The sequence below is a fragment of the Pogoniulus pusillus genome, chromosome 40, assembly GCF_015220805.1.
Source record: "Pogoniulus pusillus isolate bPogPus1 chromosome 40, bPogPus1.pri, whole genome shotgun sequence".
NCBI classification, from domain to species: domain Eukaryota; kingdom Metazoa; phylum Chordata; class Aves; order Piciformes; family Lybiidae; genus Pogoniulus; species Pogoniulus pusillus.
In genome coordinates, this window is record NC_087303.1 from 6,004,963 (window position 1) to 6,030,662 (window position 25,700).

Sequence of the window (25,700 nt, forward strand, 5' to 3'; positions counted from 1 at the left end):
GCCACCTGAGCACACTTCTGGTCCATTGCAGGGCACAATCCCCTCCCTACTCCTGCTTCCACACCACTGCTGATCCAGGCCAGGATGCTGGTGGCCTTCTTGGCCACCTGAGCACACTTCTGCTCCAGTGCAGGGCACAATCACCTCCCTGCTCCTGCTTCCACACCACTGCTGATCCAAGCAGGATGCTGCTGGCCTTTTTGGCCACCTGAGCACACTTCTGGTCCATTGCAGGGCACAATCCCCTCCCTGCTCCTGCTTCCACACCACTGCTGATCCAGGCCAGGATGCTGCTGACCTTCTTGGCCACCTGAGCACTCTGCTGGCTCAACTTCGTGCCTCCTTCCCCCCGCCAGGAGTGGGAGCGGCGCCGCTGACGTGCTTGTGTGTCCCTTTGCCTAGGAACATCGTGTCGGAGCTGGAGCAGCTGCTGTTCATCAGCACGGACGTGGGGCGGTGTCGAGCCTGGCTGCGCCTGGCGCTCAACGATGGGCTCCTGGAGTGCTACCTGAAGCTGCTGCTGCGGGACAGCTCCCCCCTGCCCGACTACTACCAGCCCCCAGCCCTGCTGCGGGATGCAGAGGAGTGCGAGTTCCTCCTCAGCTACCTGCAGGGCTTGTCCTCCCTCACCTTCCAGCTCTCCTACAAGTCGGCAGTGCTCAACGAGTGGACTGTCACTCCCCTGTCCCTCTCCGGGCTCTGTCCCGTTGCGGAGCTGCTGGAGCCCCTCACGTCCTGCAGCTCCGAGCCGCACCGCAAGGCATCGCTGGGCTCCAGCTCGCAGTCGTCGGGCTCGGATGAGATGGAGATTCAGCCCTCCTCGGTCCTGCCCATCGGCAAGGCCAGCGGCAAAGCCAAGCTGACGGCATCCTCGCTCAGCCTCAACACCACCAGCTCGTCCCAGCTCTCCTCCAGCCTGGGCTCCGACAGCCTCCTGCCGCCCCCCTGCGCCCGCAGCCCCGAGCGGGCTGAGGAGCTGCAGTCCTGCGCCTCCGACCTGGGCACGGCCACCAAGGAGGACCTGGACAGGTCGCTGCAAGAGTGAGTCACCTCTCACTTCTCTTCAGAGGGCTTCTTCACCCTGGGCTCAGTTGTTTCCTCGCTGTTTTCTTCCTCGAACCAGCAGTTCACAGTCACAGAGCATCGGGCTGGGAGGGACTCAGCCTGTCCAACCCCCTGCAGGCAGCAGGGACACCTCCAACCGGAGCAGGCTGCTCAGGGACACAGCGAGGCTGACCTTGAATGGCTCCAGGGATGGGGCCTCAACCACTTCTCTGGGCAACCTGTGCCAGAGTCTCCCCACCCTCACTGTGCAGAACTTCCTTCTGGTGTCCAACCTAACTCTGCCTTGCTCCAGTTTCACTCCACAGAGTGCAGCAGGTTGGAAAAGGACCCTCCAAGGTCATCCTGTCCAATCCTCCCTGCAGGCAGCAGGGACATTCCCAACTAGAGCAGGCTGCCTAAGGCCACATCAAGCCTGAGCTTGAATGTCTCCAGGGATGGACACCTATAGGAGGGTTGGGGAGGGACTATTGACAAGGTCTGGGAATGGCAGGAGGAGGAGGAATGGGTTTAAAGTGGCAGAGGGGAGATTGAAAGTGGATGTTAGGAGGAGGAGTGAGGGTGGTGAGACCTGGCACAGGTTAAGGGTGGTGAGAGCCTGGCACAGGTTGAGGATGCTGAGACCCTGGCACAGGTTGCCCAGGGAGGTTGTGGAGCACAGAAGCACCCAATGTGATCTTGGATCACATTGGGTGCTTCTGTGCTCCACAACCTCCCTGGAGGTGTTCAGGATCAGGTTGGATGAGGCCTGGAGTGACCTGTTCTAGTGGGAGTTGTTTGGAACTGGCTGATCTTTGAGGTCCCTTCCAACCTAAACCATTCTATGGAGCCTCCACTACCTCTCTGGGCAACCTGTGCCAGTGTCTCACCACCCTCATTGTGCAGAACTCCCTCCTGATCTCCAACCTAAATCTCCCCTGATCCACTTTCAAACCATTGCCCTCATCCTGTCCCCTTGGGCTCCTTCAGGTACTGGAAGGTTGCTCTGAGATCTCCCTGGAGCCTTCTCCAGGCTGAGCAACCCCAACCCTCCCAGACTGTCCCCACAGGAGAGGTTCTTCAGGCCTCTGATCATCTTTGTGGCCTCCTCTAGACCCTCTCCATCAGGTCCAGGTCTTGCTTGTGTTGGGGGTCCCAGAACTGGCCCCAGCCCTGCAGGTGAGGTCTCCCCAGAGCAGAGCAGTGGGTCAGGATCTCCTCTCTCCATCTCTGCCCACACTGCTTTGGATGCAGCCCAGGCTGCCCTTGGCCTTCTGTGCTGCCAGTGCCCATTGCTGCCTCCTGCCCAGCTTCTCCCTGCCCAGCACCCCCAAGCCCTTCTCTGCAGGGCTGCTCTCAGTCTCCTCATCCCCCATGTCCTCCAAAAGGAAAAAGCAGCACTCAGCACAGCTTGCTGGGACCCTGCTGCCATGGCAGATGAGCTCCTGGCCACTGCAGTGTGTGTGTCTGTCCTCTTGACTGGGGCACAAACATCACAAGAATGCTGCTGCCCAGCTTCAGGAATGTCCCAGCTCCCTGGCACACGCCGGGGGGATGCTCCAGGGCTTTCTGTGGGGGCAGAGCAAGCAGGCAGGTGGCAGGACAGGCTGATGATTTGCACCTCTGGCAGCTCACTCAGAGGAGGGAGGTGGTGACTTTGTCATCCTCGTGATCTAGTCCTGCCCAACACTCAGCACAAAGATCTCCAGCAGGTTATGTAAGCTCTGAGTAAGCAGCAAATGTTTTCCCTGCCACCCTTAAAACCTGGCACTGAAGGAGCCTGGCCTGGAGGTGCTGTTTGGTGAAGGACCCTCAGGTCCTTGAGGGTCTTCAGGAGGGTTTGGAGCTGCATGCAGCTGTTCCCTGTGGGGAGTGGCATCCTTACTGACTTGGAGCTTTTTGCACCTTCTGCTGGTGCTGGCAGAACCTGCCCTGGTGGGGTTAAACTGCTGGTAGCAGGATGTCACTTTGAATTCCAGTCTTGGACTGCTTTAATTGGGCTGAGGCAGTGGCAGAGCAGGGGCATGGGAACAGAGTCTCAGCCAGGTTCCACTAATTGCTCCTTAGCAGTCATGAGAACATCTGAGGCCTGGCTCATGGTCCAGGGCTGGATGGACCACAGGAGCTGCCTGTGGGGCTGTGGGCACTCAGCACTCTGCTTGCCTTAGCAGATAGAGTCACAGGATAGAACCACAGAATCATTCAGGCTGGAAAAGCCTTCTGAGATGATCCAGTCCAGCCCAACCCCACCATGCCCACTAAAGCATGGCCCCAAGGCCACAGGTTGCTTGAGCACCTGCAAGGATGAGGACTCCACCTCCCTGGACAGCCCTGACCACTCTTGTAGCAAAGGAATTTTTCCTCATCTCAAACTTAACCCTCCCCTGACACAGTTCTGGGCTCCCCAGATCAGGAGAGACAGGGAACTGCTGGAGAGAGTCCAGGGGAGACTACAAAGCTGCTGAGGGGCCTGGAGCAGCTCTGTGAGGAGCAAAAGCTGAGCCCTGGGGCTGAGAGCCTGCAGGAGAGCAGCTCCAGAGGGCAGCTGAGCAGTGCTTAGCAAGAGCTAAAGGCTGGGGGCAAGAGGCTGGGGCCACACTCTGCTCAGTGGTGCCCAGGGACAGCACAAGGGGCAATGGGCACAGAGTGGAACCCAGGAGGCTCTACCTGAAGATAAGGAGAAGCTTCCTTGGTGTGAGGCTGCTGGAGGCCTGGAGCAGGCTGCCCAGAGAGGTTGTGGGGTCTCCTTCTCTGCAGAGCTTCCAGCCCTCCCTGGGCATTGTGCCCTTGGGCAAGCTGCTGTGGGTGCCCTGCTTTGGCAAGTGGGGGTTGGACTGGAGGATCTCCAGAGGTCCCTTCCAACTCCCATCATTCTCTGTTACTCTGTGACTCAAACTGGTCCCTTTTCTGTTTGAAGGGTGTTGTCTGAGTTCAACAAAGCCAAGCCCAGCCTGGAAGCCCCAGAAGGACAGCTGGCAGCCAGCCTGCTGGGCTGCTCCCCACGGCCACCCTCCTGCCCGCTGCCCACCTCACCCATCCCCCCGTCCCCGTCCCGCGGAGCTCACCAGCAGCCACCTCCCGCCACCAGCAGTGCCAGCTGTACCACAGTGCCCAGCAGTGATGGGGATGGAGATGTAGCAGCAGAAACTGATGGCCCAGCTGCTGTCTCTGCCCCACAGCCTGGAGGTCTGAGCAGAAGAGAGAGCAGCAGAGGCAGCGCGGGCAGCAGCGAGGCCAGCGGAGCAGTGCGCAGCCCCACGGCCCAGTACCTCCCTTCTCCACTGCTGACATGCCCAGTAAGTCTCACAGCAAATTGCTCTTGGTCTCCTTGGGTTCATGCTTCCTGACCTGCAGATCTCATGGAAAAGGAGAACAGAACTGGTGACACTTTGTGAGCAGGCTCCATCTCCTCCCAGCTCTCTCCTTCCATGCTGCTTCTGCTCTCCTAACAGCATTTTGGGTCCATGAGCAGTTTCCTGGACCCCAGGGGACTGTGTCCTGGGAGAAACTGGTTCCAAGCTGATATTCCCTGGTGAAAGAGGAACCAAAGCTTTTGAAGCCCTGCTTGGGTGGGCTGATTTGAGCTGCAGCAGGAAGCTTTTGGTTTGGTGAAGCTGTGAGCTCACAGACCTGGCCATGGGCTGCGTGCCAGGGGGCTGGTGGGGGCCACATAAGAGAAGGGGAAGGGGGTGGCTGGGTGGGGAAAACCAGGTGGGTTGTTCCAGTGACAAGATATTGATGCAGCACATCTGTTCCTGGAGCAGGATGGCATTGCTGGAGCAGGATGGCATTCCTGGAACAGGATGGCATTCCTGAGTGCTTAGGCCAGCTTCAGCAGTGGCGGATTTCCCCTGCTGCTGCCAAGGAGCTGCTCTGCCTGCCTTTGCCTTCAGGAAGCTCTTTGAACATCCCTGTCCTTTGTCTGATTTGTTACTGGCTTTTCCTTCCTGGTTCCTTTTGTTCCCATTCTGCTTCTCATCTTTTCCATCCTACTCCCCACTGGTTCCATCCTGATTCCTTTTGTTTCCATCCTGGTCCCCATCATTTCCATCATAGTACCCATCATTTCAGCCCTAGTTCCCATCATTTCCATCCTGACTGCTATCAATTCCATCCTGACTGGTATCATTTCCATCCTGGTCCCCATCATTTCCATCCTAGTACCTATCATTTCAGCCCTAGTTCCCATCATTTCCATCCTGACTGCTATCAGTTCCATCCTGACTGGTATCATTTCCATCCTGGTCCCCATCATTTCCATCCTAGTACCCATCATTTCAGCCCTAGCTCCCATCATTTCCATCCTGACTGCTATCAATTCCATCCTGACTGGTATCATTTCCACCCTGGTCCCCATCATTTCCATCCTAGTACCCATCATTTCAGCCCTAGCTCCCATCATTTCCATCCTGACTGCTATCAATTCCATCCTGACTGGTATCATTTCCACCCTGGTCCCCATCATTTCCATCCTGGTCCCCATCATTTCCATCCTAGTCCCCATCATTTCCACCCTCGTCCCCATCATTTCCATCCTGACTTCCATCACTTCCATCCTAGTCCCCATCATTTCCATCCTAGTCCCTATAGTTCCATCCTAGCTCCCATCATTTCCAGCCATCATGAGCTCCACTCTGGTCCCCATCATTTCCACTCTAGCTCCCATCACTTCCACCCTAGCTTCCATCATTTCCATCCCAGTTCACATCACTTCCATCCTACCTTCCATCATTTCCATCCTAGTCCCCACCATTTCCACCTTTCCCATCATTTCCATCCTGAGTCCCATCACTTCCATCCTAATTTCCATCCTAGTTCCCATGGTTTCCATCCTAGTCTCCACCCTGGCCCCATCACTTTCACCCTGGTCCCCTTCATTTCCATCCTGGTCCCAAGCATTTCCATCCTAGTTCCCATGGTTTCCATCCTAGTCCACATCCACTCTGGGCCTTATCATTTCTACCCTGGTCCCCTTCATTTCCATTCTGGTCCCTATCATTTCCTTCCTAGTCCTCATGGTTTCCATCCTAGTCCACATCATTTCCATCCTAGTCCTCATCATTTCCACCCTGGTCCCCTTCATTTCCGTCCTGGTCCCAAGCATTTCCTTCCTAATTCCCATACTTTTCATCCCAGTCCCCTTCATTTCCACCCTGGTCCCCTTCATTTCCTTCCTAGTCCCCATCATTTCCAGCCCTGGTCCCCTTTGTTTCCTTCCTAGTTCCCATGGTTCCCATCCCAGTCCCCATCATTTCCATCCTGGTCCCCATCATTTCCTTCCTAGTCCCCATGGTTTCCATCCTAGTCCACATCCATCCTGGTCCCCCTCATTTCCACCCTAGCTCCCCTCATTTCCACCCTGTCCCCATGGTTTCCACCCTAGTCCCCATCACCTCGACCCCGATGAGCCTGGGACATGCTTTCTGTGCCCCCCCCAAGGCTTTCTCTTGCTTTCTGCCCCTGCTGCTGTCCCATTTCCCGGCCCTGGCCCAGCCTGCCCTGCTCTGGCTGTCAACAGGAAATTCCCCTCCTGCCTCCACATGACTCACAGAGACCTGCAGCCCCAGCCTGGGAGGTAGCTGAGCCTGCCTGGGCCTGGGGCTCTGCACCAGCAGCCACTTGTCAGCCCCAAACAGCCTCCCCTGCACTGCTGCCAGCTCTGGGCAGCCTGGCACAGGTTCTCCCTACCCTCAGTGCCAAACATTTCTCCCTTCTCTCCACTCTCAGGCTCCTCTCTCAGTTTCCAACCATCCCTCCTTGGCCTGTCCCAACAGCTCCTGCTCAGAACTCTGTCCCCAGCTCTCTGCCTGGCCCTTGAAGCAGGTGACAGCAGGTGGCAGCAGGTGGCAGAAGCCACCAGAAGGTCTCCCTGCAGCCTTCTCTCCTCCAGCCTGCCCAAGCCCAACTCTCCCAGTCTGGCCTCACAGCAGAGCCCTTCCAGCCCTGCCAGCACTGCTGTGGCCTCCTCTGGCCCTGCTGCAGCAGCTCCCTGCCTGTGCTGAGCACTCCAGAGCTGCCCCAGCACTGCAGGGAGGTCTCAGCAGAGCACAGCAGAGGGACACAATCCCCTCCCTGCCCCTGCTGCCCACGCTGCTGAGATCAGCCCAGGCTCTGGGCTGGCAGTGCTCAGTGCCAGCTCTTCAGCCACCAGCATCCCCAAGACCTTGTCTCCAGCCCTTTGTTCCCAGGCTCCAGAGCTCCCTGTCTGTGCTGATCAGCAGCACACAGCAGCACAGCCTCCCAGTTTCCCCTGGCACATCCATCCCACACTAACACATCCCAGGGGCTGCAGCTTGTCACCACCCTCAGTGTCTAACATTTCATCCTCTCAAGCTCCCTCTTTCAGTTTCCAACCATCCCCCCTTGGCCTGTCCCAGCAGGCCCTGCTCAAAACTCTGTCCCCAGCTTTCTGGCAGGCTCTCAGTACAGTTTCTGCAGGGAATGTCCTCTCCCTTGGAGCCCCTCCATGATTTCAGGGGGACAGAACTGATCAGTTTGGGACCTTCTAGTCCCACCAGTGCATAACTCCCAACATTTGCCAGCTGCCAGTGCAGCCCCCTGGAGTGTTCCTGGTGGGAGAGAGCAGAGGGAGCCATCCAGGTGGGACTGGCCACTGTCACTTCATGGCATTTGAGGGGTCCTCGTGGGTGTGCAGATTGGAGGGGCTCAGGGTGTGTTACTAACACAGTTATTGCTGTCTCCTGAACAGAAAGGAAAGAGCTGGATCTCAGAAGATGATTTCTACAGACCTGCCCTGGGCCACAGCAGTGAGAGCACAGCCAACATCAACGGCTTTGGGCCTGAGGAAGATGAGGAGGGCCTGGCCCCGGGGCTCATCAGTGCCCTTGACCTGGAAAGGCTTTCAGTGCCCTCCTCAGAGAGTGAGAGACCCAAAGCATCCCCTGAACGGGAGCAGAAGGGCTTCAGCGTGGTGCACCGCAGGCAGATGGGTGGGTGCCAGCCTGGCCTCGCCTGTTGCCAGCTCTGGGCACTGCTGGGGGGCTGGGTTGGGGGCTTGGGTGCTGGGCAGTTGGGAAGCAGTCACTTGCTGAGCTGCTGGCAGCTCAAAGGGCTGCAGAAGGCAGAGGAGCAGCTTCCCTTGGCATGGCTGAGCCGTGACGGCTCCGGTGGGAGCGTTGTAGGAGGGGAGATGGTGCTGAGTGCTTCTGCCCACCCTGTGGCAGCCTCAACACCCAAATGCAGGTGAACAGATCATGGAATCACAGAGTGGCTTGGGTTGGAAGGGACCTCAGAGCTCAGCTACTTCAACCCTCCTGCCATGGGCAAGGACACCTCTCAACTAGCCCAGGTTGCTCAAGGCCTCATCCAACCTGGTCCTGAACACCTCCAGGGAGGGGACAAGATGAGTGACATAGAATGGGTTGGGTTGGAAGGGATCTCAAAGCTCAGCCAGTTCCAATCCCTCTGCCATGGGGCAGGGACACCTCTCACCAGCACAGGGTGCTCAAGGACTCATCCAGCCTGGTCCTGAACACCTCCAGGGAGGTTGTGGAGCACAGAAGCACCCAATGTGATCTTTGATCACATTGGGTGCTTCTGTGCTCCACAACCTCCCTGGCAAACCTGTGCCAGGCTCTCACCACCCTCAACCTGTGCCAGTGTCTCCCCACCCTCAACCTGTGCCAGTGTCTCCCCACCCTCATGCTGCAGAACTTCTTCCTCAGCTCTATCCTAACCCTTCTCTCCCTCAGCTTCAAACCATTCCTTCTTGTCCTGTCACTAGACAGGATGGAAACCAAGGTCCTGTGAACTTCTCCCTCTGCCTCCAGGACCAGCACTCAGAGCTGGTTGCTTGCTGCAAGCAGCTCATTGGCTTTGTTCTTTCACTGCTGCCTTCCCTTTTCTCAGCTCGACTGAATCATAGATTCACAGAAGGGGTTGGATTGGAAGGGGCCTTAAAGCTCAGCCAATTCCAACCCCCCCTGCCATGGGCAGAGACACCTCCCACCAGCACAGGATGCTCATGGCCTCATCCAGCCTGGTCCTGAGCACCTTCAGGGAGGTTGTGGAGCACAGAAGCACCCAATGTGATCTTTGATCACATTGGGTGCTTCTGTGCTCCACAACCTCCCTGGCAAACCTGTGCCAGGCTCTCAGCACCCTCAACCTGTGCCAGTGTCTCACTGCTGTAGTGGGCAACCTGTGCCAGTGTCTCACTGCTGCAGCCTGCTCTAGTGGGAGGTGTCCCATGGCAGAGGGGTTGGGAACTGGATGATCTTTGAAGATCCTTTCCAACCCAACCCCTTCTGTGAATCCACAAATCCATGAAACAGAACATGAGGACACAGCCTCAAACTGTGCCAGGGCAGGTTCAGGCTGGATGTTAGGAAGAAGTTCTTCATGGGAAGAGTGATTGGCATTGGAATGGGCTGCCCAGGGAGGTGGTGGTGGAGTCCTCATCCTTGGGTGTTTAAAAGGAGGCTGCATGAGGCACTTAGTGCCAGGGGTTAGTTGATTAGAAGGTGTTAGATGCTAGGTTGGACTGGATCATCTCAGAGGTCTTTTCCAACCTGGTTCATTCAGTGGTTCTGTGGCAGGAGGGTGGGTTGGAAACTGGCTGAAGAGCTCAGAGGGTTTGTGCTCAGTGGCACAGAGTCTTAGCTGGAGGTCCAGCACAAGTGGTGTCCCCCAGGGGGTCAGTGCTGGATCCAGTCCTGTTCATTATCTTCATCACCAGCCCTGGAGGTGTTTAAAAGGAGATTGGACGAGGCACTTAGTGCCAGGGTTTAGTTGATTAGGAGGTGTTAAGTGATAGGTTGAACTCGATGCTGTAGCCAGGTGGGGGTTGGTCTCTTCTGCCAGGCAACCAGCAACAGAACAAGGGGGACACAGTCTCAAGTTGTGCCAGGGGAAGTATAGGCTGGATGTTAGGAGGAAGTTCTTCACAGAGGGAGTGATTGGCATTGGAATGGGCTGCCCAGGGAGGTGGTGGAGGCACTGTCCCTGGAGGTATCACAGTATCATCAGGGTTGGAAGAGACCTCACAGATCATCAAGTCCAACCCAAGAAGAGAGTGGATGAGGCACTTGGTGCCATGGTCTGGTTGACTGGCTAGGGCTGGGTGCTAGGTTGGACTGGATGATGTTGGAGGTCTCTTCCAACCTGCTTGATTCTATGATTCTATGATGATCTCAGAGGTCTTTTCCAACCTGATTCTGACCTGAGACTTCTGCTTCGTGCCCCAGGTCTGTCCAACCCATTCCGGGGGCTGCTGAAGCTGGGCAGCCTGGAGCGCAGGGGAGCTATGGGCATCTGGAAGGAGTTCTGCTGCGAGCTGTCCCCGCTGGAGCTGAGGCTTTTCCTGGAGCAGCAGGACCGCATCTGCGTGGAGAGCTACTCCCTGCTGCGCTGCGAGGCGCTGGCGCTGACCCACACCGACGGCCGCTTCGAGCTGGTCTTCCTGGGCAAGAAGCTCTGCCTCCGAGCCGCCTCCAGGGATGAGGCCGAGGACTGGCTGGACAGGATCCGAGAGGCGCTGCACAAGTGCCGGCCTCAGCTGGAAGGGGAGGAGGAGGAGGAGGAGTGGGAGACGCTGGAGTGTCGCCCGCAGGAGGGCGGCGAGGGCCAGCCCCAGCAGGGGGACTGCGGCGCCCCTGTGCAGCACAGCGATGTGCCCGGCGGCAGCCTGGACTGGGCTGCGACCCCCGAGCCGGAGCCCGAGGCTATAAAAGAGGCTGTGCTGTACCTGGAGGTGGACAGGACTTGGGTCCCTTTCGTTTTCTCCCTGTCTCTAGAAACTTTGAAGTGCTTTAAGGTCAGGAATAACGACAAAATCTTAAGCAACAGCTACGGCATCGAGACCATCCAGGACATCCTGCCAGACGCCAGCCTCGGGGGACCTGCCTTCTTCAAGGTGATCACCTCCAAGGCTGTCCTCAAGCTGCAGGCTGAGAGCGCAGAGGAAGCAGCCTCCTGGAGGGAGCTGGTCCGGGAGGTGCTGATGTCCTACCTGGAGAGCGCAGAGGAGGCAGTGACGCTGGCTGGCAGCCTGGATGGGCACTGCCAGGTGCTCCTGAAGAACGTGGTGAAGGAGAACGGCTTCCTGCTGCAGTACCTGGTGGCCATCCCCACCGAGAAGGGGCTGGACTCCCAAAGCTTCATCTGCGCAGGTAGGGCTTGGCTTGGCCACTGACAGCTCTGGCCGGGAGGGTGGGCAGAGAAATGTGGCATGGTTTGGGTGGGGAGGGACACCCCCCCCAAGGCTCATCCAGTCAGAGCCCAAAGTTCATCCAGTTGGATCCCAAGAACTCATCCAGTTGGACCTCAAAGTTCATCCAGTCAGACCTCCAAAGCTCATCCAGTCAGACCCCCAAACCTCATCCAGTGAGACCCCAAACCTCATCCAGTCAGACCCCAAAGTTCATCCAGTCAGACCCCCAAAGCTCATCCAGTCAGACCCCCAAAGTTCATCCAAGTCAGACCCCCAAAGTCCATCCAGTCAGACCCCCAAAGCTCATCCAGTCAGACCCCAAAGTTCATCCAGTCAGACCTCCAAAGCTCATCCAGTCAGACCCCAAAGTACATCCAGTTGGATCCCCAGAACTCATCCAGTTGGACTCCCAAAGTCCATCCAGTCAGACCCCCAAAACCCATCCAGTCAGACCCCAAAGTTCATCCAGTTGGATCCCTCAAACTCATCCAGTTGGATGTCAAAGTCCATCCAGTCAGACCCCCAAAGCTCATCCAGTCAGACCCCCAAAGCTCATCCAGTCAGACCCCCAGAGCTCATCCATTCTCACCCCTGCAGCCAGCAGGGACATCCCCCCCCAGAGCAGGCTGCTCACAGCCCCACACAGCCTCCCCTGCACTGCTGCCAGCTATGGGCAGCTCCCAGCTCTCTGGGCAGCCTGGCACAGGCTCTCCCCACCCTCACTGCCAAACATTTCTCCCTTCTCTCCACTCTCAAGCTCCTCTCTCACCTTCCAACCATCCCCCCTTGGCCTGGCCTGGCCCAGCAGCTCCTGCTCACAGCTCTGTCCCCAGCTCTCTGCTGGGCCCTTCCAGCACTCCAAGGCCACCACAAGGTCTCCCTGCAGCCTTCCCTCCTGCAGCCTGCCCAAGCCCAACTCTTCCAGCCTGGCCTCACAGCAGAGCCCTTCCAGCCCTGCCAGCACTCCTCTGGCCCTGCTGCAGCAGCTCCCTGCCTGTGCTGTGCTGAGCACTCCAGAGCTGCCCCAGCACTGCAGGGAGGTCTCAGCAGAGCACAGCACAGGAGCAGAATCCCCTCCCTGCCCCTGCTACCCACACTGCTGGGATCAGCCCAGGCCAGGGCTGGCTCTGGGCTGGCAGCACTCAGTGCCAGCTCATCTCCAGCTTTTCATGCTGTCACCTTCATTCAGGTTAAGGAGGTGACATCAAATCAGGAATGCTCTGTGTCCTGGATGCCCATTGCAGGCCAGCTGCTGGTTTCCCCATCCAAACTCCAGGCAGCTCCACAGCCCCTCAGTGGTGCTTCACAGCCCAAGTCAGAGGCACCTTTGGTGGTCTGTGTGCTCAGGGTGGGTCCCCCCAAATGCAGAAGCTCCATCCCACCCCAGCACAGGTCCAGCTGGTTCTGATTTGTGATGCTTAGGGACAGGCAGTGCCTTGAATCCATGATCTTAGATGAAACAAGATCTTAGGTGGACCAAGAGGTGCCCAGGTGACTCTTGCTGGGCTTCTTGTGGCCTGTGGTGCAGGTGCAGGCAGGAGCAGAAGCTGTCAGTCCGGTAGGGCAGCACAGCAGGGAGTGCCAGGCTGGGGCTGCCAAACCTTCCCCTCACCCTCCCCTGGCGCCCTGCAGGGCCCTGCTGCTTCAATGGCATCACCCTTGGTGACCTCCCTGGCACCTCTCATGAGCTCTTCACCTTGGGGAGTTAATTAAACTTCACATTTCTCCCTTTCAGCTGGATTTCTTCTACCCTGCAGCAGGTTGGGTTCTCTTTCATCTCTCTTCTTTTGTTTCTATATATTAACTTTTGGGGGGGGCTCTCCCTTCCCCTCCAGGCTCTGTCCTGCACCTTCCACCCACCAACAGCTGGAAGCACCAAGCCAAAAAGACAAATTCCCAGGTTTTATGTGCATGTCTTCCTTGGGGAGCTGCCTGCTCCCCTTTCACCTCCCTCTCAGCCTCACACCTGAGCCTGAGTAGAGGGAGGTTCTCCTCCTCCTCCTCTACTCTGACGTGTTGAGACCAATTCTGGAGTCCTGGGTCCAATTCTGGGCTCCCCAGTCCCAGAGAGACAGGAAACTACTAGGAGAGAGTCCAGGGGAGGCTGCAGAGCTGCTGAGGGGCCTGGAGCTGCTCTGTGAGGAGCACAGGCTGAGAGCCTGCAGAAGAGCAGCTCCAGAGGGCAGCTGAGCAGTGCTCAGCAAGAGATAAAGGCTGAGATCAAGAGGCTGGGGCCAGACTCTGCTCAGTGGTGCCCAGGGACAGGACAAGGGCAATGGGCACAGAGTGGAACCCAGGAGGCTCTACCTGACCAGGAGGAGAAACTTGTTTGGTGTGAGGCTGCAGGAGGCCTGGAGCAGGCTGCCCAGAGAGGTTGTGGAGTCTCCTCCTCTGCAGAGCTTCCAAACCCACCTGGACACATTCTTGCATGGCCTGCCCTAGCTGACCCTGCTTTGGCAGGGGGGGTTTGGACTGGATGATCTTCACAGGTCCCTTCCAACCCCTGTCCACTCTATGATTCTGTTCTTTCTTTACATTTCAGGCTGTAATGAGCACTGAAAACTTCTTTTAATTAATTGAGAGAGGAACATCTGAGCTGCAGGAAGATTCCTTGGGAGGATACACTCCAGCTACCCCAAAGTGCAAAGGAAGGGGTGGCAGAGCTGGGCTGGGTTGCCTCTGGCTTGCCCACCACTAAAGTTTTTGCTTTAACCCATCCCAACCTCATCCCTTGCAGGATGTGGTTTAGGTATCTTGTGGTGAGAGCAGGAAAGAAAAGAGCTGAGTGAAGGCCAAATAGGCAAAGCTCTCAGTGGAGGTGATGGTGCAGGCAGGTGGGGGTTGGGTTCTTCCCTGCACCACTGGGATGTTCCCAGAATTCACTTTTCCTGGCAAAAATAACCAATTGAACCATTTTTGAGGGATAAAAGTGGGCTCAGGGATAGTCCAGACCCCTTTGGACCATCATGGTCTGAAATCAGAGCTCCTCACTGCAGCCAAGGAGCTGGAGACCTCTCACTGAACATCCTACAGGGCCTTAGCTGATCTCCAGCCCTGCCAGAAACTTTCTTTCCTGCTTCTCCACTCCCCTGGCAGCGATGGGAACAGGCTCAGAGGGCAGCTTGAGTTCCCTCTCACCACCTGGTCATAGAATCATGGAGTCACAGAATCAGTCAGGGTTGGAAGGGACCACAAGGCTCAGCCAGTTCCAACCCCCCTGCCATGCCCAGGGACACCTCACACTAGATCAGGCTGTCCAGAGCCTCATCCAGCCTGGCCTTGACTTCTTCCTAACATCCTGCCTGAATCTACCCACATCCTAGAGTGGTTTGGGTTGGAAAAGCCCAAACCATTCCATGGAAAAGTCTGTGTGGGCACCGAGGTTCCACTCTGGTTTGGATGCTGATGATTGAGTCTGTGCTGAAGTGACCCTGCCCTTGCAAAGAGCATCCCCTGAAACCCCTGGGAGGGATCACTCCTGGAGGGGTCATTTCTAGGGGCTTAGAGAAGCTTGGAATTGTTATGTTGGAAAAGCTCTCCAAGATCACAGGGTCCAACCTGCAACCCAACCCCACCATGGCCACCAAACCATGGTCCCCAAGTGCCATGGCCACAGGTTGCTTGAACACCTGCTGGGATGGAGGAGCAGCGCTACAGGCTGGGGACTGAGTGGCTGAGAGCAGCCAGGAGGAAAGGGACCTGGGGGTACTGATAGAGAGGAGCTGAAGATGAGGCAGCAGTGCCCAGGTGGCCAAGAGAGCCAATGGCATCCTGGCCTGCATCAGGAGCAGTGTGGGCAGCAGGACAAGGGAGGTTCTTCTTCCCCTGTACTCAGCACTGCTCAGGCCACACCTTGAGTGCTGTGTCCAGTTCTGGGCTCCTCAATTCAGGAAAGATGTTGAGGTGCTGGAAGGTGTCCAGAGAAGGGCAACAAAGCTGGGGAGGGGCCTAGAATACAAACCCTGTGAGGAGAGGCTGAGGGAGCTGGGGGTGTGCAGCCTGGAGAAGAGGAGGCTCAGGGGTGATCTTATTACTGTCTACAACTACCTGAAGGGGCATTGTAGCCAGGTGGGGTTGGTCTCTTCTCCCAGGCAGCCAGCAATAGAACAAGGGGACACAGTCTCAAGTTGTGCTGGGGTAGGTCTAGGCTGGGTGTTAGGAGGAAGTTCTTCCCAGAGAGAGTGATTGGCATTGGAATGGGCTGCCCAGGGAGGTGGTGGAGGCACCGTCCCTGGAGATCTTCAAGAGAAGCCTGGATGAGGCACTCAGTGCCATGGTCTGGTTGACTGGCTAGGGCTGGGGGCTAGGTTGGACTGGCTGAGCTTGGAGGTCTCTTCCAGCCTGCTTGATTCTATGATCCCATGGGGACTCCACCACCTCCCTGGGCAGCCTGTGCCAAGCCCTGAGCACTCTGCTGGTCCCTCCTCCCTGCAGGCTGCTCCAGGCAGATTGGCTTCTCCTTTGGCAAGCCCAAGCTCTGTGCCTTCTCCGGCCTCTACTACTGCGACAGCTGCCACCGGGACGAGGAGACAGTGATCCCCTCACGCCTCATCCACAACTGGGACCTGGCCAAGAGAGGGGTGAGTCCAGGCTCAGCCAGGGCAGGCAGCAGGGAGCACTCCTGCACCTGCCTGCCCTTCCTGAGGGGCCGACCTGCATGTTCCCACCAGCAGCAGAGGTGCAAACATCCAGCCTGGACCTCCCTCCAAGCCTCCTCCTGAGCTGTTCCTTGCTGCATGCTCACCTCTGGCCTCTCTCTGCCCCATCCCAGACCTCCCTCCAAGCCTCCTCCTGAGCTGTTCCTTGCTGCATGCCCACCTCTGGCCTCTCTCTGCCCCAGACTGAACCACCCTCCAAGCCTCCTGAGCTGTTCCTTGCTGTGTGCCCACCTCTGGCCTCTCTCTGCCCCATCCTAGGCCTCTCTCCAGGCCTCCTCCTGAGCTGCTCCTTGCTGCATGCCCACCTCTGGCCGCTCTCTGCCTTGGCCTGAACCTCTCTCCAAGCCTCCTCCTGAGCTGTTCCTTGCTGCATGACCACCTCTGGTCTCTCTCTGCCCCATCCCAGACCTCCCTCCAAGCCTCCTGATCTGCACCTTGCTGCATGCCCACCTCTGGCTTCTCTCTGCCCCATCCCAGACCTCCCTCCAAGCCTCCTGATCTGCACCTTGCTGCATGCCCACCTCTGGCCTCTCTCTGCCCCATCCCAGACCTCCCTCCAAGCCTCCTGAGCTGCTCCTTGCTGTGTGCCCACCTCTGGCCTCTCTCTGCCCCATCCCAGACCTCCCTCCAAGCCTCCTGATCTGCACCTTGCTGCATGCCCACCTCTGGCCTCTTTGCCCCATCCCAGACCTCCCTCCAAGCCTCCTGAGCTTCTCCTTGCTGCGTGCCCACCTCTGGCCTGTCTCTCTGCCCCAGGTTTGCAGGCAGGCTCTGAAGTTCCTCACCCAGATCCGTGCCCAGCCTCTGATTGACCTGAAGCTGGTGAACGAGAGCCTCTACGAGCACGTGGAGACGATGAGGCGGATCCTGCGCGGCAGGGAGCAGCTGAAGCTGCTGGGAGATTACCTCAGCATGTGCCGCAGTGGCGCCCTGAAGGAGCTGAGCAAGAGGTCAGGTCCCCCTCTGGGGGATGTTCCTCCTGTACACTTTCCCTCTTTGCACCAGGGAGGTTCTCTTCTGCCTCTGCTCTGCCCTGCTGAGACCTCTTCTTGAGTGCTGCGTTCAGTTTGGGGCTGCCCAGGTGAAGAGGGACAGGGATCGGCTGGAGAGAGCCCAAGGGAGGGCTGTGAGGATGAGGAGGGGAGTGAAGCACTGCCTGCTGAGGAGAGGCTGCTTAGTCTGCAGAAGAGAAGGCTGAGAGGGGATTGAATCAATGTCTGTAACTATCTGAGGTTGGAGGTCAGGAGGGGGGCACAGGCTCTGCTCACTGCTCCCTGGGCTAGGACAAGCAGCAGTGGATGGAAGCTGCAGCACAGGAGGTTCCAGCTCAGCACAAGGAGAACTTCTTGCCTGGAAGGGTCCCAGAGCCTGGCACAGGCTGCCCAGAGAGGTTGTGGAGTCTCCTTGTGTGGAGCCTTCCCAGGCCTGTCTGGATGTGTTCCTGTGTGCCCTGAGCTGGATTGTGTGGTGCTGCTCTGGCAGGGGAGTTGGACTGGATGAGCTCTTTGGGTCCCTTCCAACCCCTGACATCCTGTTGGATCCTCTGTGTGTGATCCTCACTGCTGGAGCAGGCAGTGCTGCAGCCACGGCCTGGGCTGGTTTGTAGCTCCATATCAGCTGCTGTGAGGAGTTCCCCTCTCAGCTAGCTGGGCTGATGTGACTCAGGAAGCACCTTCCTGAGCCAGGAGCTTCTGGCTGGACAGGAAACACCTGGGCAAGTAGATGAGAGATTGGTTTCCTTTCCTCCCCCTCTTTGAAACCCTCTCAGGCACGATGAGAAAATCAGAGCTGTGGTCACTTTCTTCCACTCCTCTTAGCTCCAAAGCTGTTGGAGTTGTGGTGCAAACCATCTGCCACCTTCTTCTCTGTGTTGCTTTGCAGGCTTGACCACAGGCATTACCTCCTGGAGTGTCCCCACAAGTACAGTGTCACTGATCTGAGGCAGGTGAGAGCTCTGTGTGGTTGTTTTGCTGCTGAGCACATGGAATCCAGGGAGTCAGAGAAGGGTTTAGCTTGGAATGGACCTCAAAGATCAGCCAGTTCCATAGGCAGGGACAGCTCCAGGGAGGTTGTGGAGCACAGAAGCACCCAATGTGATCAAAGATCACATTGGGTGCTTCTGTGCTCCACAACCTCCCTGGGAAACCTGTGCCTGGGTCTCACCACCCTCAACCTGTGCCAGGCTCTCACCACCCTCAACCTGTGCCAGGCTCTCACCACCCTCACTGAAAAGAACTTCTTCCCAACATCCACTTTCAGTCTCCCCTCTGCCACTCCAAACCCATTCCTCCTCCTCCTCTCATTCCCAGACCTTCTCAATAGTCCCTCCCCAGCCCTCCTGCAGCCCCATTCAGGTCCTGCAAGGCCACTCCAAGGGCTCCTGGAAGCCTTCTCCTCTCCAGACTGCACAGCCCCAACTCTCTCAGCCTGTGCTCAGAGCAGAGCTGCTGCAGCCCTCTCAGCATCTTGGTGGCCTCCTCTGCACTGCCTCCAACACTTCCATGTCCTGCTTGTGTTGGGGGGCTCCAGAGCTGCACACATCCCAGGCCCTGGCTGTGGACCTTCAGCAGAAGGTTTCAAACAGCTTCAGGTGGCCTTTTGCCTCCTTCTTATCCATCCTGTGTGCTCCGCAAGCTGCTACATCAGCTTGGAGATAAAGAACAGCAATTAGTTGGTCAGTGGTTAGTGGACTCCATGGTCTGAAAGGTCTTTTCCAACCTAACCAACTCCATGGTTTGATGATGTGGTGATGTCAGTCTGCCAAAATGATTGGCACAAGCCTGTGCCCTGCAAGACAAAAGTTGTGTCTCCTGGAGTTGCACCAACATTGGTGCTTGAGTATCTCCAGACCAACCTCTGGCTACTGCAAGTAGCACTGCAGGTGCTGAGTGGTTGGTGCTGGTGATTGGTGCTGGTGATTGGCTTCTCATTGATTCCAGAGCCAAGAGCTCCATCCCAGCAGGTTCTGGTGCTGGATGGTTGGTGCTGATGGTTGGTGTTGGGTGATTGGTGCTGATGGTTGGTGCTGGGTGGTTGATGCTGGATGGTTAGTGTTGGGTGGTTGGCACTGGGTGGTTGGTGCTGGTGCTTGGTTCTGGTGATTGGCTTCTCATTGATTCCAGAGCCAAGAGCTCCATCCCAGCAGGTTCTGGTGCTGGATGGTTGGTGCTGATGGTTGGTGCTGGGTGGTTGGTGCTGGGTGGTTGTTGTTGGGTGGTTGGTGCTGGTGGTTGGTGCTGGGTGGTTGGTATTGGGTGGTTGGTACTGGTGGTTGGTGCTGGTGGTTGGTATTTGGGTGGTTGGTATTTGGGTGGTTGGTGTTGGGTGGGTGGTGCTGGTTGGGTGGTGCTGGTGCTTGGTGCTGGTGCTTGGTGTTGGGTGGTTGGTGCTGGGTGGTTGGTGCTGGGTGCTTGGTGTTGGGTGGTTGGTGCTGGGTGGTTGGTGTTGGGTGGTTGGTGTTGGGTGGTTGGTGCTGGGTGCTTGGTGTTGGGTGGTTGGTGCTGGGTGGTTGGTACTGGTGGTTGGTGCTGGTGGTTGGTATTTGGGTGGTTGGTATTTGGGTGGTTGGTGTTGGGTGGGTGGTGCTGGTTGGGTGGTGCTGGTGCTTGGTGCTGGTGCTTGGTGTTGGGTGGTTGGTGCTGGGTGCTTGGTGCTGGGTGCTTGGTGTTGGGTGGTTGGTGCTGGGTGGTTGGTGTTGGGTGGTTGGTGTTGGGTGGTTGGTGCTGGGTGCTTGGTGTTGGGTGGTTGGTGCTGGGTGGTTGGGACTGGTGGTTGGTGCTGGTGGTTGGTATTTGGGTGGTTGGTATTTGGGTGGTTGGTGTTGGGTGGGTGGTGCTGGTTGGGTGGTGCTGGTGCTTGGTGCTGGTGCTTGGTGTTGGGTGGTTGGTGCTGGGTGGTTGGTGCTGGGTGCTTGGTGTTGGGTGGTTGGTGCTGGGTGGTTGGTGTTGGGTGGTTGGTGTTGGGTGGTTGGTGCTGGGTGGTTGGTGTTGGGTGGTTGGTGCTGGGTGGTTGGTGCTGGGTGGTTGGTGTTGGATGGTTGGTGCTGGGTGGTTGGTGTTGGGTGGTTGGTACTGGATGGTTGGTGCTGGGTGGTTGGTGTTGGGGTGGTTGGTGGTGGGTGCTTGGTGCTGGTGCTTGGTGGTTGGTGTTGGGGTGGTTGGTGGTGGGTGCTTGGTGTTGGGTGCTTGATGCTGGTGCTTGGTGTTGGTTGGTTGGTGTTGGGTGCTTGGTGCTGGTGCTTGGTGCTGGTGCTTGGCTTCTGGTTGGTTCCAGAGCCAGCAGCCCCTCCCCAGCTCCTGGGGGTCCCACTGCCAGCCAGGCACTGTGTGGGGGTGTGTGTAGAGGCCAGCCCTGGCAGCACACACACAGTGGCTGTGCCGTGGCCTTTGGGTGGCGCAGCCCTGCCGGGAGCTGAGCTGCAGCCCTGCCTGCCCTCTCTGTGCCCGCAGATAGCCGATGGTGTCTTTGAGCCCTTCCTGCACTCTCTGCTCCAGTTTGCCTCCCACCACGTCTACAGCTGTGACCTCTGCACCCAGAGGGGCTTCATCTGCCAGATCTGCAACAGCAGTGACATCATTTTCCCCTTTGAGTTTGACACTACCACCAGGTGAGGGACAGCTCTGCCACCTCCTGTGCCCTGAGCACACACAAGCTTCTGGCCTGGCTTTTCCCACGAGTCTGGGACATGCCCTGTGTCTGCTGTGTCTTGTGTCTGCTCTCTGCTCTCTCTGCTGTGTCTGCTCTCTGCTGTGTCTTCTGTCTCTGCTCTCTGCTGTGTCTGCTCTCTGCTCTCTGCTCTCTGCTGTGTCTGCTCTCTGCTGTGTCTGCTCTCTGCTGTCTCTTCTGTCTCTGCTCTCTGCTGTGTCTGCTCTCTGCTCTCTGCTCTCTGCTCTCTGCTCTCTGCTCTCTGCTGTGTCTGCTCTCTGCTGTGTCTTCTGTCTCTGCTCTCTGCTATCTCTTCTGTCTCTGCTCTCTGCTGTGTCTGCTCTCTGCTCTCTGCTCTCTGCTGTGTCTGCTCTCTGCTCTCTGCTCTCTGCTGTGTCTGCTCTCTGCTGTGTCTTCTGTCTCTGCTCTCTGCTGTGTCTTCTGTCTCTGCTCTCTGCTGTGTCTGCTCTCTGCTGTGTCTGCTCTCTGCTCTCTGCTCTCTGCTGTGTCTGCTCTCTGCTCTCTGCTCTCTGCTGTGTCTGCTCTCTGCTGTGTCTTCTGTCTCTGCTCTCTGCTGTGTCTGCTCTCTGCTCTCTGCTCTCTGCTGTGTCTGCTCTCTGCTGTCTCTGCTGTGTCTGCTCTCTGCTGTCTCTGCTGCATCTGCTCTCTGCTGTGTCTGCTCTCTGCTGCATCTGCTCTCTGCTGTGTCTGCTCTCTGCTGCATCTGCTCTCTGCTGTCTCTGCTCTCTGCTGTCTCTGCTGTCTCTGCTGCCTCTGCTCTCTGCTGTCTCTGCTCTCTGCTGTGTCTGCTCTCTTTGCTGTCACTGCTGTCTCTGATCCCCCCCTGCACAATGTCTCAGCTCCTCGCAGCTCTGCTGCCTGCTTCCTCCAGCCCTGCAGGGCAAATGCAGCCTGGAGATGCCTCCTCAGGGCTGCTGCTCACTCAGAGACACCCAGGCTGAAAAGCAGCTCCTGGCACTGCCAATCCTCCAGTTCTGGGCCCCTCAATTTCCAGTTCTGGGCCCCTCAATTCCAGTTCTGGGCCCCTCAATTTCCAGTTCTGGGCCCCTCAATTCAAGAGAGATGTTGAGGTGCTGGAAGGTGTTGAGAGAAGGGCAGCAAGGCTGGGGAGGGGCCTGGGACACAAACCCTATGAGGAGAGGCTGAGGGAGCTGGGGGGGTGCAGCCTGCAGAAGAGGAGGCTCAGGGCAGAGCTCATTGCTGTCTACAACTACCTGGAGGGAGGCTGTAGCCAGGTGGGGATTGGCCTCTTCTCCCAGGCACCCAGCAACAGAACAAGGGGACACAGCCTCAAGTTGTGCCAGGGCAGGTTCAGGTTGGATGTTAGGAGGAAGTTGTTGTCAGAGAGAGTGATTGGCATTGGAATGGGCTGCCCAGGGAGGTGGTGGAGTCACCATCCCTGGAGGTGTTCAAGCAAAGCCTGGATGAGGCACTTAGTGCCATGGTCTGGTTGACTGGCCAGGGGTGGGTGCTAGGTTGGGCTGGAGGAGCTTGAAGGTCTCTTCCAACCTGGTTGATTCTATGATTCTGTGATTCCTCCTCCCCATGCTCAGGGAGGAGCTGCATGAAAATGCACTCAGAAACTGAATGGTGCCAGGGGGCACCTCCTGGCCTGGCCTGGCTGTGCCCAAGTCTGCTCTGCATCCCTAGGGGTTTGCAGCCTCCTGTCAGGAGCAGGACTCAGAGCCACAGAACCTTCTGGTTTGGCAGAGGCTTTTCAGAGCATCCAGTGCAGCCCTGACCTGGTGCCAGGGCACCACCAACCCATGACCCTCAGCAGCACACCCCCAGGGCTGTCAGACCCCTCCAGACATGGGCACTCCTCCACTGCCCTGGGCAGCCTGGGCCAGGCCTGGACAACCCTTTGGGGGAAGAAATTGTTCTTCATGTCCAACCTAAACCTGCCCTGGGGCAGTTTGAGGCCATTTCCTGGGTTCCTCCAGGGGCCCCCTCCACAAACACAAGGTGGCCTGGAAATAGCTCTGTGCTGGTTGTGGATCCTTGTGGTGCCCATGACCTCGTGGTGCCCATGACCTCATAGTGCCCATATCCTCATGGAATCCATATGTTTGTGGTGCCCATGGCCTCATGGAGCCCATATCCTCATGGAATTCATATGTTTGTGGTGCCCATGACCTCATGGTGCCCATTTCCTCATGGAATCCACATCCTCATGGTGCCCATGACCTCATGGTGCTCATATCCTCCTGGAATCCACATCCTCATGGTGCCCATGACCTCATGGTGCTCATATCCTCCTGGAATCCACATCCTCATGGTGCCCATGGCCTCATGGTGCCCATATCCTTCTGGAATCCACATCCTCATGGTGCCCATGACCTCATGGTGCTCATATCCTCATGGAATCCACATCCTCATGATGCCCATATCCTCCTGGAATCCACATCCTCATGGTGCCCATGACCTCGTGGTGCCCACGTTCATGTAGTGTCCCCAGCATCCTGATTCCTACTTCCTCACTGTGCCCATGTCCTTGTGATGCCTGCCTCCTCCTGATGCCCACATCCTCGTGGTGCCCATGTTCTTGTAGTACTCACATCCTCCTAATTTCCACCTTCTCATCATGCCCATGTCCTTGTGGTGCCCACTTCCTCCTGGTGCCCATTTCCTTGTAGTATCCATATCCTCATGGTCTCCACTTCCCCATGGTGCCCATGTCCTCATGGTTCCCATCAGTCCTGAACCAAAAGTGGTCTCTCTGGGGCAGAAGAGGACCATTTTCAGAGAGCTGAGATGTCACCAAGCCAGGTGGCTTGGCACAGCCACCCAGCACCTTCTTGTCAGCCTGCAAAAGCCTGGCTGGGTGCTGGGGCCCAGGGTGGCAGAGAGGAAGAGGAGGAGGAAGGTGCTGTGTGCCCATTCCTCACTCACCTGACCAACCCATCTCCAGTTCAACTTCAGTCCAACCCCTTCCAGGAGGGAAGGAGAAACAGGAGCAGGAATATTCCTGCCTCTCTGTGCAGGCAGGGAGAAGAGGAAGGACACCTGGATTTGGGAATCAGCTCCTGCACTTGGGGCACAACAACCCCAGGAATGCTTCAGGCCTGGGGAAGAGTGGCTGGAGACTGCCTGGGGAGAAAAGGACCTGGGGGTGTTGGTCCACCATGTCTGGAGAGGAGCCAGGGTGTGCCCAGGTGGCCCAGAAGGGCACCAGCATCCAGCTGTAGAGAAAGGAAGCTGAAGGGAGCCCTTCTGGCCCTCTCCAGCTCCCTGGAAGGAGGCTGGAGCCAGCTGAGGGTTGGGCTCCTCTCCCAGGGAACAAGTGACAGGACAGAGGAAACAGCCTCAGGTTGCCCCAGGATAGGTTCAGGTTGGACATGAGGAACAATTTCTTCCCCTGGAGGGTTGTCCAGGCCTGGCCCAGGCTGCCCAGGGCAGTGGTGGAGTGCCCATGCCTGGAGGGGTCTCAGAGCCCTGGAGGTGTGATGCTGAGTGCCATGGGTTGGTGCTGGCCTGGCAGTGCTGGGGTAAGGCTTGGCCTGGATGATCTGCAAGGCCTCCTCCAACCACAGCCATTCTGTGACCCTCCAAAGGGTGGGCAGCCCCAAGGGACATGGTGGAGAGAGGCTGGCAGTGTGCCCAGCAGGAGGGGGGCACTGGCAGCACAGTGGGGGCACTGGCAGCAGGAGGGGGGCACTGGCAGCAGGACTGAGGGCATTGGCAGTGGGATGGGGGCACTGGCAGCAGGACTGAGGGCACTGGCAGCAGGAGGGGGGCACTGGCAGCAGGACTGAGGGCATTGGCAGTGGGATGGGGGCATTGGCAGCAGGAGGGGGGCACTGGCAGCAGGTACCACCCAGGTGGCTGAGCAGGATCTCTCACTCCCTCTCCTTGCCTCGAGGCCAGCACCAGCCTTGTTCTCCAGAGCATCCTCAGGGGTTGGATTTGCCCAGGAGGAAGAGCAGGAATCAGCCTGAGGGAGTTGGAGCTGCTCAGTCTGGAGAGAAGGCTCCGAGGAGACCTTCTTGTGGCCTTCCAGCACCTGAAGGAGTCTGCAAGAAAGCAGGGCAGGGACTTTTGAGACTGTCAGGGAGTGACAGGAGTGGGGGGAATGGAGCAAAGCTGGAGGTGGGGAGAGTGAGGCTGGAGGTGAGGAGGAAGTTCTTCAGTATGAGGGTGCTGAGAGCCTGGCACAGGCTGCCCAGGGAGGGGGTTGAGGCCCCATGGCTGGAGGTGTTTGAGGCCAGGCTGGCTGAGGCTGTGTGCAGCCTGCTCTAGGGTAGGGTGTCCCTGGGCATGGCAGGGGGGTTGGAGCTGAATGATCCTTGAGGTCACTTCCAGCCCTGCCAACTCTGTGGTTCTGAGGGCCCTGAGAGGTGCAGGCAGAGGGGGCAGAGCTCAGCTGGAGCTGGCTGTGGGGCTCCTGTCCTCTGAGCTGGGCTCTGGAGCTCCTGGAGCTCTTTTGTGTCTGTTCCCAGCAGAGGAGGTCGTGCAGCAGGAAAGCAGCTCGACCAACATCCTCACGCAGCCCAGCCTGGCTTCCTGCCCCTCTGCCCACCCCCAGGGCACCCCCAGCTGCTGGGGTCAGCAGTCCCTCACTGCAGGATGTCTCTGATCCCTCCCTGCACAGTGTCTCAGCTCCTCACAGCTCTGCTGCCTGCTTCCTCCAGCCCTGCAGGGCAGATGCAGCCTGGAGATGCCTCCTCAGGGCTGCTGCTCACTCAGAGACACCCAGGCTGAAAAGCAGCTCCTGGCACTGCCAATCCACCTCCTCCTCCTCCCCGTGCTCAGGGAGGAGCTGCATGAAAACTCACTCAGAAGCTGAATGGTGCCAGGGGGCACCTCCTGGCCTGGCTTGGCCTGGCTGTGCCCAAGTCTGCTCTGCATCCCTAGGGGTTTGCAGCCTCCTGTCAGGAGCAGGACTCAGAGCCACAGAACCTTCTGGTTTGGCAGAGGCTTTTCAGAGCATCCAGTGCAGCCCTGACCTGGGTGCCAGGGCACCACTAACCCATGGCCCTCAGCACCACACCCCCAGGGCTATCAGACCCCTCCAGACCTGGGCAACCCTTTGGGGGAAGAAATTGTTCCTCATGGCCAACCTGAACCTGCCCTGGGTCATTTCCTCTTCTCCTGTCACTGTTCCCAGGGAGCAGAGCCCAACCCCCCCCCCTCAGCCTCCTCTGCCCCACTCTGCACCCCCCCAG

The 25,700-nt window shown here is 57.8% G+C and overlaps 1 protein-coding gene across 2 annotated transcripts in view; it reads left to right on the forward strand.

Moving 5' to 3' along the window:
• PLEKHM1 (pleckstrin homology and RUN domain containing M1) overlaps positions 1 to 25,700 on the forward strand; it is a 43,691-nt gene that overhangs the window by 15,180 nt on the left and 2,811 nt on the right. Inside the window, exons 5-12 of one of the 2 annotated variants that reach the window (XM_064174584.1) lie at positions 403 to 1,041; positions 3,959 to 4,337; positions 7,751 to 7,991; positions 10,248 to 11,171; positions 15,647 to 15,792; positions 16,627 to 16,820; positions 17,752 to 17,815; positions 20,319 to 20,476. In XM_064174584.1, the coding sequence (XP_064030654.1) occupies positions 403 to 1,041; positions 3,959 to 4,337; positions 7,751 to 7,991; positions 10,248 to 11,171; positions 15,647 to 15,792; positions 16,627 to 16,820; positions 17,752 to 17,815; positions 20,319 to 20,476 (2,745 nt within the window). The remainder of the gene's footprint in view (positions 1 to 402; positions 1,042 to 3,958; positions 4,338 to 7,750; positions 7,992 to 10,247; positions 11,172 to 15,646; positions 15,793 to 16,626; positions 16,821 to 17,751; positions 17,816 to 20,318; positions 20,477 to 25,700) is intronic. The other variant, XM_064174585.1, reaches the window with a different exon arrangement.